The sequence below is a fragment of the Notamacropus eugenii genome, chromosome 6 (assembly GCF_028372415.1).
Source record: "Notamacropus eugenii isolate mMacEug1 chromosome 6, mMacEug1.pri_v2, whole genome shotgun sequence".
Lineage (NCBI taxonomy): Eukaryota > Metazoa > Chordata > Mammalia > Diprotodontia > Macropodidae > Notamacropus > Notamacropus eugenii.
Window position 1 is genome coordinate 108,030,943 of NC_092877.1, and position 13,570 is coordinate 108,044,512.

Below are 13,570 nucleotides of genomic sequence, written 5' to 3' on the forward strand. Positions count from 1 at the left end.
AGATCTGGACTCCCCAATTCCCTTTTATTTGAGTGTAGAGAAAGTTAAAAGTTAAAAGAACCTCTTTGATTTTTTTTCAATTGTTACTTCCATGTGTATATATGACAATGTGTTCTCCTGGCTCTGTAGGGGAAGGGAGTGAAAGGCATGTGAGCAGGGTAAGGAGATGGGAGAAAGGGGATATGGGGAGGGGGATTGAGGGGCAGGGAACTATATTGTTGCTTAATAAGAGAAAAATATGGCACTTTATGTTTTGTAAAGTACTTTAGATATATATTTTCTTATTATAAAATCAATACTTTACTGCCATCCATGTATCCTTATCCCATGTAACTTTTTATTTGAGATAGTTTTCATATCTGGCTGAACCATTTGTACATCAGTGGCAATAAAAGTTAAATAAGGAAGAAGTTCAAGAAATTAGGACTCAGGAGCCTAGGATTGATGAAAGCGAGTCTTAAATGCACATGAACAAAACCAGAGCTCTGGAACATAAAGTAGGAATGTTGTCATCCACAAAGCCCCAAACAGCATTCATTTTAATGATGCCTTATTTGGGGGCCTCTGTCCCATTATCATTTCCTGTGGAAGGAGGAGGAGTGGAATTCCTAAGGCATATAAAGACACTGAATAATAACAATAATGATGATCAAAATAGCTAATATTTTATAATTTGCCTTTGCAAAGTCCTTTACACATTTCACCCTCTTGATCCTCATGACAACTCCATGAGTGAGGAGCTATTGTTATCTCTATTTTATAGATGTGAAGAATGTCTGAGAGAAGTTAAGTGATTGGCCCAGGGTGTCATGGCAAGATTAGAACACAAGTTTTTCTGATTTCATGTTCAATGTTATTCTTACCATAGCAAACCTGGTGAAATAGGTAGAGGACATCTCCATTTTTCTTCTAAAGAAAAATGAATTCACAATTTGGGGAATTAACTGGGAACCATCAATCTTTTGTGTTCACTTCTACTATTTGACCCCAGGAACATGTAGAAATTTCTACCCCAGACACCAATATGGAGAACATTTTGCTCCTCGAGTTTACTGACTCATTTTACAGCTTCTGTGAGAAGCAGTATGGAATGGATGTTGCTGTTTAGTTGTTTCACTTGCGTCCAACTCTTCATGACTCCATTTGAGGTTTTCTTGACAAAGAAACTAGAGTGATTTGCCATTTTCTTCTCCAGCTCATTTTATAGATGAGGAACTGAGGTAAATAGGGTTAAGTGACTTGTCCAAGGTCACACAGCTAGTAAGTGTCTGAGGCCAGATTTGAACTCAGGAAGATGAGTCTTGCTGACTCCAGGCATGGCACTTCATCCACTTTGCCACCTAGTTGCCCCCACAGTATGGCACAGTAGATAGGAATTCTGACCTTGGAATCAGGAAGACCTGGTTTTAAATCCTGCCTCTTCTATATACTAGCTGTGTGACTATGAGTGTCATTTAACCTCTCATAGCCCCATGCATCTCTCTAAGACTAAAATTTATAGGTGAGTTGTGAATCTGCATCAGTGGAGGAGTTTCCACACCAGGAATTCCCCTACACCAATAAAATCACAGTTTGGATCAAAAACAAAGAGTGTCTAATGCAGATTCCCATTCAGAAGCTGTTGGTCAGGGGATGCCAAATTTTCTCCATTAGACAATACATCTGGTCTCCAGGTGTGTGTTCTTAAGGAACTGTTCCAAGTGAGTCATGCATTTTTTTAAAGGCAGGTGTAGCAATTCCCTTGGCTTTGCTTGACAAGATTAATGCAATAGAAGTTTCATGTGAGCTGTTGGATGAGTTAGGGAGTTAGTTATGTGACTGGGTTGGGGTGCCATGCTGGGTTCCTAGTGCTCTCTATGACAAAATACAAAAACAAGGCAGTCCTTACCCTAAACGAGCTTTCATTCTCCAGGAAAGACAACACATATAGGAGAATGATAGCCTGCTAGATGATGCAGTGGATAGAATGCCGGGCCTGGAGTCAGCCTCAGGCACTTACTAGCTACATGAACCTGGGCAAGTCCCTTAACCCTGTTTGCCTCAGTTTCTTCATCTGTAAAAATGTGCTGCAGAAGGGAACCATCTCCAGTATCTTTGCTAAGAAAATCCAAATGGGGTCACAAAATGTCAGACACCACTGAAATGACTCAACAATGGCCAGGGAAGGAAGTCTGGGTCTGGGGAATCATGGGGATAGTGAGTTGATACTCAGGGCAGTTGATTAGCATGTCTTTATAGAAACAATAGTAGTAGTAATTTGATTTCAGTGCTCAAAGCAAGAGGTAGAAAGTGTGGGTGGTAGAAGGAAAATGGGGGGTGGCAGTAGGGAAGATGGAAAATTGGCCAACAGGCAACTGGACAAAATGTGAAGAATGCTCTTGTTAAGGGTTGGCTATCTAGAATGGGGTAGGTGAATTTATACTTACCCACTCACCAGTCAAGACAACTCAGCCCCGGGATGGGTGTTCCAAAGCTGAGTGGATTCCACTAAATCCCCAAGGCGTTTTCCACATAAACTCTTGTCTAGCCCTATCTCTCCCATCCTATCCTTGTGCAATTCATATTTTCTCAAGTATGACTGCTACCTTTATTCTACTAAATTTATTAGCATCAGCCAATCATTGTAATCTGTCAAAATTTTTTTAGAATGGTTTGCTCAAACAGCATAAGTTTTCCCTCCAAGCTTTGGGGCTTCTACAAATATGATATGTAAACTATATGTACCCTCCTCTAAGTTGTGATTTACTAACAATAGGACTTGGGACAGATCCCAGGAGCCCTCCACTATAGACTTCTCTCTGTTACAAAGGGCCTGCATTGAAGTGCTCCTTCCTTCCTCATCATGTGCCATCCCAGGGCATAATTCCCAGACCCTTCTACTCAAATTAACAAAGCAAGCAAAGATTTGGTGACAAAGGATGCCCTTCCTAAACTGTAATGCTCTGCCTAGCTTTCTCCTCTCCTCATTCCAAATGCACATCTGCACTCCCAACTAGAGGGCTGGACGGTGGTGGAAAGCATTCTGGCTTTTAGACCATGTCTTTGTGTGGCATTTGGCCAATCACTGAACCTGTATATACTTCTTTTTGCCACATGGGGATCATAAACTTTGCCCTCTATAACTCACAGGGTTGCCATGAGGCCAAGATATGTGAAAGTGCTTTGGAAATATTAGATGTTCTCTAAATACCAGGTGTTTGTTGGGTTCATTCTGTTCTTATCCACAACTCCATCACTCTCCTGTTTTCTGCAAAGGGCACGCCAGGGCCCAGCCCTGTGCACAGACAGATGGTCTGAATACCACTAATGGGGTTGCACAGGGAAACATGCCAGATCTGAGGTTCTATTCAATTTAAACCCCACTGCTCTGTACATTTGTTTATGGATGAATTACTTGAAGGCATACAAGCTAAAAGCACGCCAAGCATGCTTAATAAGGTCTTGTAAACATTTGTATTCTGTTTAAATGCAAATGTTTGGTATTTTCAGTTTTTTTAGTCTAAATAACTGGAAACACGGTCTGTGCATGCTAAATGGAGGTTCAGAGGTGTGCTGGGGGCTTCTTAAAACTCCACAACATAAAACAGGAATCCTCGTATGTGGGGTTCTTTCAGTTACGTTTGACTGAAAAACCTAGAAGTTGAACTGTCTCTTGGTCAGCACGTTAGTGGCAGATTAAACACCCAAAGACTCCCCAAAATTCCCAGGTAGAAAGATACATTGCCCCACCCCCCAAATTGACTGAACTAGCCGTGGAACTAGCTAGATAAAGAGTAAGCCCTCATCCTAAGAAAGTTCCTAGAAATGTCTTAAGGGTCAAGGAAATGGAGTGCTAAAGTCTGCATTTTTGTCAATTAATTTCAAGTCCAGGTTCTTGTGAAGTGTGCATTGTCTCACCCACAACACTGCTCTGGAACCCTCAGTTGTCAATCCTTTCTGGCCTCCCAGATTGTAGGATGGGACTTTAAGGGACAGCAGATTCTGATTTCTATACCACAAGTTCAGGACCATGAAAAGGAAAATTCTCCATTGAGATGGGCCCAGGTGAAGAACTTCATTTTGACCACCCTGAAAGGTCACCCTTTTCAATGATTCCAGTCTTCTCCTAGAGCTCCACAAACACATGTACTTAATTGTGCCATTAAAAATGCATACAATGCTACAAGACTCAAAGGTGTTCTCAACAAAAAGTTATGGTTTTACTAATAATATTATTTCAGGAAAAAAGTTTATTTTATTTAGCTAAATAAATCTAATCCATGCATTTAAATAAAATTAATTTGGGGCTACTCTCAGTTTCCTTCTAGTTATTTCTTTTAGACTGCTATGGGCTTTCTGGGCTCTTCCCACCTAACTGGGCCTTGTCCAAGTTAATGTAGCCAGTGTCCTGGAAGCTGCTTCATAATCTAGGTGCCTTGAGAATATTTAACTGTATCCACTTAGTTGAACTGAACATACGGAAAATTAATTTGTAAAGCAGAAGACTTGGAAGGCATTCCTCTCCCCAACCCCAGCTCTTTCTTTTCACCAGAGGCACTGGTGGGAGGCCAATGCTGGTGCTGTGAGGTATAAGTATAGCATAGACTGCAAACAGTGCACTGTGGGAATGATCTGTCCATGAGCTATGGAATTGGAGCCCACCTACAGCATTACTTTGCCAGCTAAGCCATTTGTTACATTTAAGTTGCAGAGAGCTTTATATGACTTTTTTTCTATTCTTATTATGTACATTTAAAAAATAAAAGATCATGTTAAATAGTAGGATGTCTAACATTTGAACATACAAAACTAAACTGCAAAACAAAAATAACTTGACTAAACCTAGGGGGGGAAATAATAGACAGTCTTCATGGTGTGTTCGGAGAAGACGGCAGCCTCCTATTCATCTTCCTTAGTCTGTAACAGAGCGGCATTCTGAGGGGAGTCCTTCTGACCTCCTCCACTGAGCCAAGCGCTGTTTGAACCATTCCTGGGGAGAAATGCACAAAACTATAGTTATCTTAAAGAAACGGGGAACTATTTAGAGTCATTTCCAAAAAGATGGTGACTATAGGTCTGGATGTGGTGGAGGGCTATATTGATAATGCATTTCTGTTTGTCGTTAATGTAATTTTGTTTCTTAAAGAGAAGATCTTTCCCATCCATTAACAGGCCCATGTGACCTAAATAAGTCACATGGAAGCCTAATTCACATGAGTCAAGTCACATGGAACAAGAAGGGGTAGAGCAGGAGGAGTGGAACGGGAAGAGGCAGAGTTAGAGCAGCTCTGAGAGGAAGTTAGAGAGCAATCAGGGCTGGGAAAGGCAGCAACATTAGTGAGGGAGCTTCTATGTGATTTGTTTAAAAGAGCTATTTGTGGGAAGCCTAATAGAGGGAAGACGTGGGGCTGGTCTTGCCCTCTGCACTGTTATTGTATATCGATTTTTGTTAGTATGAGGGATTTGGCTTTCTGGTGTCTGAATAAAAGTTTTGGTTCTGTCTTCCATGTGCAGAGTCTGCTGTATTTTGTGATTCAGAATTGTGCCGGGATATTCATGGCCACTGTAGACGCTGTGAATATTGCATTGGCACCAGAAGGGGGAATAAGTATTCATGGGGCAGCCTCCTTTCCCTTAACTACCAAAACATTTAAGATCTGTTATTTGCAGGCAGATCAATTTAATTCAATTAAATTTATCATGTGGCATTTGGCCAATCACTGAACCTGTATGTACTTCTTTCTTCTTTTTGCCACATGGAGATCATAAACTTTGTCCTCTATATCTCACAGGGTTGCTATGAGGCTAAGATATGTGAAAGTGCTTTGGAAATATTAGATGTTCTCTAAATGCCAGGTGTTTGTTGGGTTTATTCTGTTCTTAACTATGACTCCGTCACTCTCAATCAGGTGAAGGGCTAGGCAGCGATTTCCAGTGGGTTGAGTCCAGAGGGACAGAGGTGAAGTGACAGCTCAGGTATCCCTGGTCTTCACCAAGATAACAGCTTTAACCTGAAGCCGAAGGAAATTTGGGAGTGGAGCTGAGACCCTGACTAGGAAAACAAAAACAAACAAATAAAACACACCTTGGGGTCCCTAAGAATCTAGCCAAAAGAGAACTAGGCCTGAGCTTGGAGTGTAAGAAGGAAGTAGAAGAGTGACCCTTCAGTGGTAGAGAAGAGCCCTGGGAGCTGGAGGGATAGGCCAGGGGAAATGAGAAATGTGTGGAAGCAATTCTTGAATGCTATAAACCTGTGCCAAAGACTGACATGCTAGTTTCTGTTATGCAGAGCATATAAAAATTATGAACTGCTTTACATACGTCATCTTATTTAATCCTCATAAGAATACTGTTAGGTAGGTGCTAACATAATTCCCATTTAAAAAAGGGGAAACTAAGGATCTGAGAAGGCAGAGGAATTGGTATCACACAACTCATCAGTGCTCGAGGCAGGATTCAAACCCAGATCTTCCTGAGTCCAAAGTCATTCACTTCATCCACTGCAACTTTTATCAGAAATTTGTGCCCATCTAGTCTGTACCCCAAAATTCTAACAGTGTAGTAAAGATAGTTGTATTTGTGAACTCACTTTGTTGGCTAACCTACAAAATGGGGTAATAATGTAGGCAAAAGGCTCCATGAACTCAGGGCTTAGGACTTTGTCTCTGGAGTGGCTTGCCTCTTGGATATACAGATTTAAAAATAATCAGACACAAGAACAGCACAGACAGACTAGGTGGGGATGGGCTGCTATCTGCAGATACCTGGGGAGAGAAGTTGATCAGGAATCAGTGAAGTAACTGGAAAATGAACCACAGTAAATGACTCCAGTCCTCTGTTTTGGATTGCTATAGAGGGCTGCCCGATCTGTTCCATTCAGTTGAACAAACATTTATTAAATGCCTATTGCCTGGGCGGCATTGTACTAAGCCTGAGGGAAGTACAAAAGTAGATGAACACAGATGAGTCACTAATCTGAATGCCTGAAAGGGAAAAGCTCCTAATGAGACATCTCCCAACGCATTTCCCAACTCTTAACTAGAATTTCCATTGCCCAAGCGAATCCATAAGATACTTTCCTTCAAGAAAATGGGATGCCTTTATTAAATTATAACACCAAATGTTAAATTTTAATTAAATTAATTTAAAAATTAAATTTAAATGTTAACATTTCTTGCTCATTCCATGCCCTAATCTGAAACTAGAATAGCCCAGTTTCCTTGAAATAGCTTTTTTGTTTTTTCAGGAGTTTGGGGAAGGGTTCTTTAATAGAGAAGGCCTAATTAAATTAGACCTCAAGTAACTGAAGCTGAATAAAATGACCAAGTTTTACAGATGAAGAATGATACCTATGCACACACAGAATATTAAGTACTGGGGGGGCTGGAGGATCCTTTTTCATACCATGACCCACTTTAATACAATGAAGTTTAATTAGCCTTCTTGTAAAGAGCCACCCTCTAGGCTGTCAACCCTCTTACAGCAGACTATGACCGATTTGCATTAACTAGTAGCCACTTCAGTATGGGCCAGAGTTGCAGTTCTATTAGCTGGCCACTGACTGTACAAAAAAAAAATATTACAGAACATTTTTAGTTCAATACCAAAACTGTTATGATGGTGTATCTCGAAATCAAGTGAGTTTGAAATTTAGTAAGCTAGCTGTAGTCCCTCAAACTCTGTCCCTAGTAAAACACCCTGTGTGCTTCCCTTCCTCCCTGCCTAGAACAGATTCAAATTACTTGAATTACTCACTTACATTGATCCTGATTGTGGTTCCTGGCCTTACCAGACTATTCTGTGTTCCATCATCCCCTGGGTAAGGAAATCTATCCCTTGATTGTTCCTAAATGCATGTCCTCATTACCCTTAGCCATTGATAGGGATTTATTTACTCTAAGGAAGAGAATTAGAGAAGGAACTGTAAAGAACATTATTTTGTTTTCAGCTAGCATCTTACATCTCACTAGCTAACATCTTTTTTTTCCTAAAAGAAGAGCTTTGTTTCTCGGCTCTTGCATTGATGAAACTTCCAAATTCACTGAGCTCTGGGACTGGGCCCAAAAGTATTGAGAAGAGTTTTAAAAAAAAATACTGGGCCCTTCTCTAAAGGACAATGACAGCTACACTGGGTTTGAGTTGGTAATAAAAGAAAGATCAGATCTTTTCTACATCCCAAGGGTCTGCTAAGAATTCATTTCCTAGCTTTTTCTCCCCATACCTACTTGAAAAAAAGAGAAAGATTGGGTTACTGGATTTGGGATTTTGTGAAGTTCCACTTGATTTAATCCAGCAGGTTTTAACCTAGATGTTGGTGTTCTTATTGAGTGTACGTGTTGGATGGGGGGGATGGGTATCATCTGGACTTAGAATTCGTAGGGAAATCCCAGAGTAGAAACACCCCCGCCGATGCAGATGGACAACTCTTCTTAATTTGTAGACTTAAGAGTTTCAAGGGAGTAGTGCAAAGTTAACTGACTCACACCTACTTGTTGCTGTAGGCTGGGGACTCTGTGTCACACTGCCCTGTAGATAATCTAAGCAAAATACCTTTACAAAAGCCCTCTGACAAGAGGTAACCTTCAAATTCATCTAGAAAACAAAGCCTTTCTTATTTTCACGATGATAAAGTGGCTCTGATTTCTTAGAGTGAAATAAGGGCATCATTTCTTCCATGGAGATTATGTGGAAATGATAGTCCTAATTACGTAGTTAGGACCACTGAATTTTTAAGTAAAGACTCTTATGTAAGGCTCCTTTCTCCTCTTATCTCTCTCATCTCCCATCATGGTTCCTAGCTCTTCCCCTCACCCTGACATTCCTACAAGCAGTTGGAGGAAGCCTTTTGGAGAGATAACTCATGGGAACACAAAGTCCTTCCTTGCCCTCATTAAAGTAGTACTTCTGGCCCATGATGACGATGTAGCAAGGGACAGCTTTGCAAGAGAGGAAATAACATAGAAAAGGAGAGATAAAGAATAAGAAATCTGTAATTCGTCAGGGCAATTCTCAATCTTTTTTGTATCATATATCCTTTTGCCAGTTTGGTGAAGACTATGGACCCATTCCCAGAATAATGTTTCTAAAGTATGATATATAGGATTATAAAAGGGAACCAACTAGATCATAACATAGTTATTAAGCTTTTTTTAAGTGCATAGTTCCCAGGTTAAGAACCCCTGCTCTAGTGCTGATGACTCAGTCATAACCCAGTGTTCTGTTCTCTGGGATAGAATGGATCTGGGCTAAGAGCTGGTCCTATGGTTAAGCTGAGAGAGCAACTGCCTTTACGGTATTATTTGTAGACTCCCAAATGCTTGCTCTGTGCTCAAGGCCAGATCAGTAGATACTCAGTCACCTTAGCACTGTTTCCAGAAGCTACTTGTTTTAAAACTCAAGTGATAGGTGGAAGGGGATAACTCATGAAACCATGAGCCTGAATTAGTTTGTCAGACTAAATAGTTATCTGAAATAGCACTTCCTGAGGAAATGGGACCTACTACAGAAAGATGGCATGTGTTAAGTCATTCAGACGTGTCTCAGATTGGCTATTTTACTAAGAGTGTTTAAGATCCTGGGATTTATAATCTTTTCCCATCCTGAAAAGGAGCTGTTGTACATGTATATTGGGAAGGAAAACAAAGGAAAGGTAGATAGTATGGGGTGAGGAAAAAAGCATTGGCTTTGGAGTTAGAAGGTCTGGCACTGAATCTCAGCTGTGTACTTAGTCCCGAAAGACACTGGACAAGTTTTTCTTAACACTGCTGTTTTTCTGGGCTTTAGTTTACTCATCTGTAACATGGGATAGTGGTGGCATAGATCAAGAAGGTCCTTCACCTAAAACCCTGGAGGGAGTATGTTAAATTTGGTGTTAGAAGAACCTGAGTTCAAAATCTGCTTTAATGAATTCCAAGCTGTGTGATTCTGGGCAAGACAATTAATCTCTTTGTCTCAGTTTCTTCAACCTTAAAATGGGGATAATAATAGCACCTACTCCTCAGGGTTCTTGTGAAGATCAAATTGGATAACATATGTAAAGTGTTATTACCCCAGGAGAACAGCTGTTGACAGACCTGTCACCTTGGCCAGATTTTGCTCTGGGCTCACCTGTATCGGAAGCTTCCCTTGGAAAAGAGAACAATCAGATAGGGAGGGAGTCCTCCCTATCAACAATCAGCCTCCTTGTGCCCACTATCCTGCAGCAGCAGGAGCTAGAAATTCTTCCAGAAGGTAGTAGGAAGGGAGCCTGCCTAGGGTACTGGGCCTGAAGGAAGCCAATGACCAAAATGCTATGTTATCCTTACTTCTTAACAATAGCTAACGTTTCTATTGCACTTTAAGGTTTGAGAAGACCTTTAAAGACAAATACCATCTCATTTGAGCCTCACAACAATCTCTTAGTTAAGTGTTATTGTCATTCCTATTTCACAGTTGGGGAAACTGAGGCCCAGGGAAGTTAAATTACTTGCTCAGTAACACAGAGAAATATAACACATTTGGTGGCCCGTTACTCCTTTCTGGGACTGGGTCTCTTGAACCCATCCATACTCCTTCCCTCCCATTCCAATTCCTCTTCTCCCCTTTGAGTAGAAGGTAAAGAAGGAACAAAGACATTTCAGCCTGCCTAGACCAATGGAACTACTGTTTCCGATTTGGAGGCAGAGCAAGGCCAAGGCCTAGGAAGTGGAACGGTCTTTCAGCAGATACATACAATGTAGTAGTGTATGATGGACACAGACTTACTTCATAGCACATGTTTGTAAGTCGACCATTCATCTGGAACACAACAAAGCAAAGGAAAATGGAGGAGGGCTAAAAAAGAAGTGGGGTAGATGGCATTTGATATGGGGTCACACACACATATAGAGCTTAAACATTTGCAAAATTCTCCTGTGCATATATTAGGTTGTAAAGGGAGTAAAGGGGTTCTTGTTTGGGCAGGACTAGGGCTGCAGGACTTCGAGGTGCTTTCTAACTCTTAGATTCTGTGATTTTATACATTATCTTCCTGGGATATCTGATGAAAGAAATCATGCTCCCTCTCCTCTCTCTCGTTTCATTCCAACTCACCATTTTCAAGTATGTTTTGGGACTTTTTAATAGCCAGGGTTGCCAGTTATCCTACATGTAGGAGCTGTGAAGGAGAAAACTGTAGAATTTGCATGCAGCACGTGTTTGGGTGCAAATATCTGTTCTCCTTATTCTATGATGAGGACAAATGTTTCTTGGGCTGGTAGTAATCCTAGGTAGGAAGCTTTCAATTAAGCCTCCATTATCAAAGGAGAACGCCCCTCCCCCCACCTTTTTTTTTTTTTTTAATAACACACTTCTTCCTTTCAGTCAGTCGTAAACATTTGTTAAAGGCCTACTATGTGCCAGTCACTATGCTAAGCACTTTCTCCCTCATCCTTCTTGGGGAGCCAATTCACCAACCCTTCCAGATGACCATTTAACTATCTCATCTTTGGAGAATGTTTTCTATTACTCGGTCACTTATTGCCACCACTCCTCTGAGGGATAGGAAATGGTTAATTTATTTTTATCTTGCCAACCGGTTTACAGGGCAGGGGGTAGAGAAAGGGGGCCAGAAGATCCTCGTTCATTTCTATATAGCATATTCTTTTGACAATTAGTCTTCATCAAACTCCTTCCATTTTTCCCATACCAGGAAGCTGGGACACAAGAAAAGCTCACATTTACATAGCACCTTAAGTGCTTTGCCAAGTGTTACCCCAGTTAATGTTTATAAAACCCTCTGAGGTATGTTCTACAATTATGCCCACTTTTCAGATATACAAACTGAGGCTGAGAGAGATAAAATGACACCATAACTAGTGAATGTCTGAGAGAGATAATGAACTTACATCCGACTCTAGGTCTAGCATTCCTTCTACTATACCAACCTAGATGCTTCCAAACATCCTGTATCCTTTATAGATAAGGTAAGTGATGTCTAGGGAGGAGGTAATAGAAGAATGTAAACCTCTTAAGGCATGTGCCAGTGGGTCACTTACTTCATCTTAATATCTCCAGAACCTAGTGCAGGTCCTAAATAAATGTGTATTTGATTGAACTGACAGCCCAAAAGAATAAGTGTTTTGGGGGGAAGTAGCATAGACCATTTAATCTGAGTTTATTAGAGATGGGAAAGGTACCTCAATCATTACTCTGTACAGACACAGACCCAGAACCTATCTCTAGGAGAAAGGAAAGACCTTGACCCCACAGTAATCTTTTATTTCTAACCTGAGTTTATGATTGAAAAAGCTGCCTAATTTCATCAGGCTACTTCCCAGGAAAATACAAGCTTTTTAGCCTGTGTTATTATATCCCCAATGCTTGGCCTACAGTAGGGACTTAATAAATGTTTGTTGATTAAATTATCAAAAATCATTTTTAATCAATGTTGTAGCAAAACTATCTGCTAAAGGCAGATCCAAATAGTTTTCTTGTTGGCCTACATGTAAGAAAATAAACCACCAGATATGTCTTGGCAAATGAGTAAATTGTCTAATCCCAGCCTGGACTGACCAAATGTAGGCTTGATTCTGACAGAAATAAATTGATAGCTGTTGACAGAGTACCCATTAGGTATCTAGGATGAGTTGAACATTGATTAGTACGTGATATTGGGGAAATCACTGCCCTATTTAGTCTTCTGTATCCCCATATGTAAAATAGAATGAAATAGATCGGCCCATTTGAACTTCATCATGGAGATGAATCAGTATCTATAATAATAATATTATAATAAAATATAATAATAATAAATAATAATAATCTATTATTACTGGACCTGTAAACTTGACATAATGGATTGAGTGCTGGGCCTAAAGTCAGGTAGATCTGGGTAGGAATCCTGCCTCAAGCCTTCACTAGTCTTGGAGCCTCTCCTTATTTATAAAATTAGGATAATAATACTTATAACATATATCTAACAGGACTACTGTGAGGTTCAGGTCAGTCACCTAGAATTTTATTAAGCACCTACTATGTGCCAAGCACTGGGGATGTGTATTCGTCCTTCATTGCTGAAGAAGACTATGCCATCAGAGAAATAATGACATGCACTTGACTTTGCTTTGAGTGAGTGAGGGCTGTGCAGGTCACCAACCTCACTTTTCCTCCAGAGCCATCTGAATCCAGTGACCAGATATTCATCAGGATGACTGGAGATGACCCAGGATGAGGCAATTGGGGTTAAGTGACTTGCCCAAGGTCACACAGCTAGTGAGTGTCAAGTGTCTGAGGTGAGATTTGAACTCAGGTCATCCTGACTCCTGCACTGGTACTCTATCCACTGTACCACCTAACTACCCCAAGCACTGTGGATACAAAGAAAAGAAAGCAAAGGCAGACATTTTTGACATTAAATAAGTAAATCCTGCTCTCAGGAGCACACAGTCTAATTAATAGTGACCATAAAATGATTTATGATTGTTAAAGCTAATAGTTGGCCTATATATATAGCTCTTTACAAATGCCCTTTCATTTGAGCTTCATGAGATACAAGCTATTTTGCAGATGGAGAAACTGAAGATGGCAGAGATTAAGAAACTTGCCCAGAGACCTTCAAGTAGGAAGTAACTGA

General features: G+C 40.6%; 1 protein-coding gene across 4 annotated transcripts in view; it reads right to left on the minus strand.

Annotated features, from left to right (window-relative positions):
• Positions 1-4,211: 4,211 nt before the first annotated feature.
• Positions 4,212-13,570, minus strand: part of HOPX (HOP homeobox) — a 37,879-nt gene continuing 28,520 nt past the window's right edge. For all 4 annotated transcript variants that reach the window (XM_072620844.1, XM_072620846.1, XM_072620842.1 and 1 more), the window contains one exon: positions 4,212-4,969. In XM_072620844.1, the coding sequence (XP_072476945.1) occupies positions 4,892-4,969 (78 nt within the window). In that variant the 3' untranslated portion in view covers positions 4,212-4,891. The remainder of the gene's footprint in view (positions 4,970-13,570) is intronic.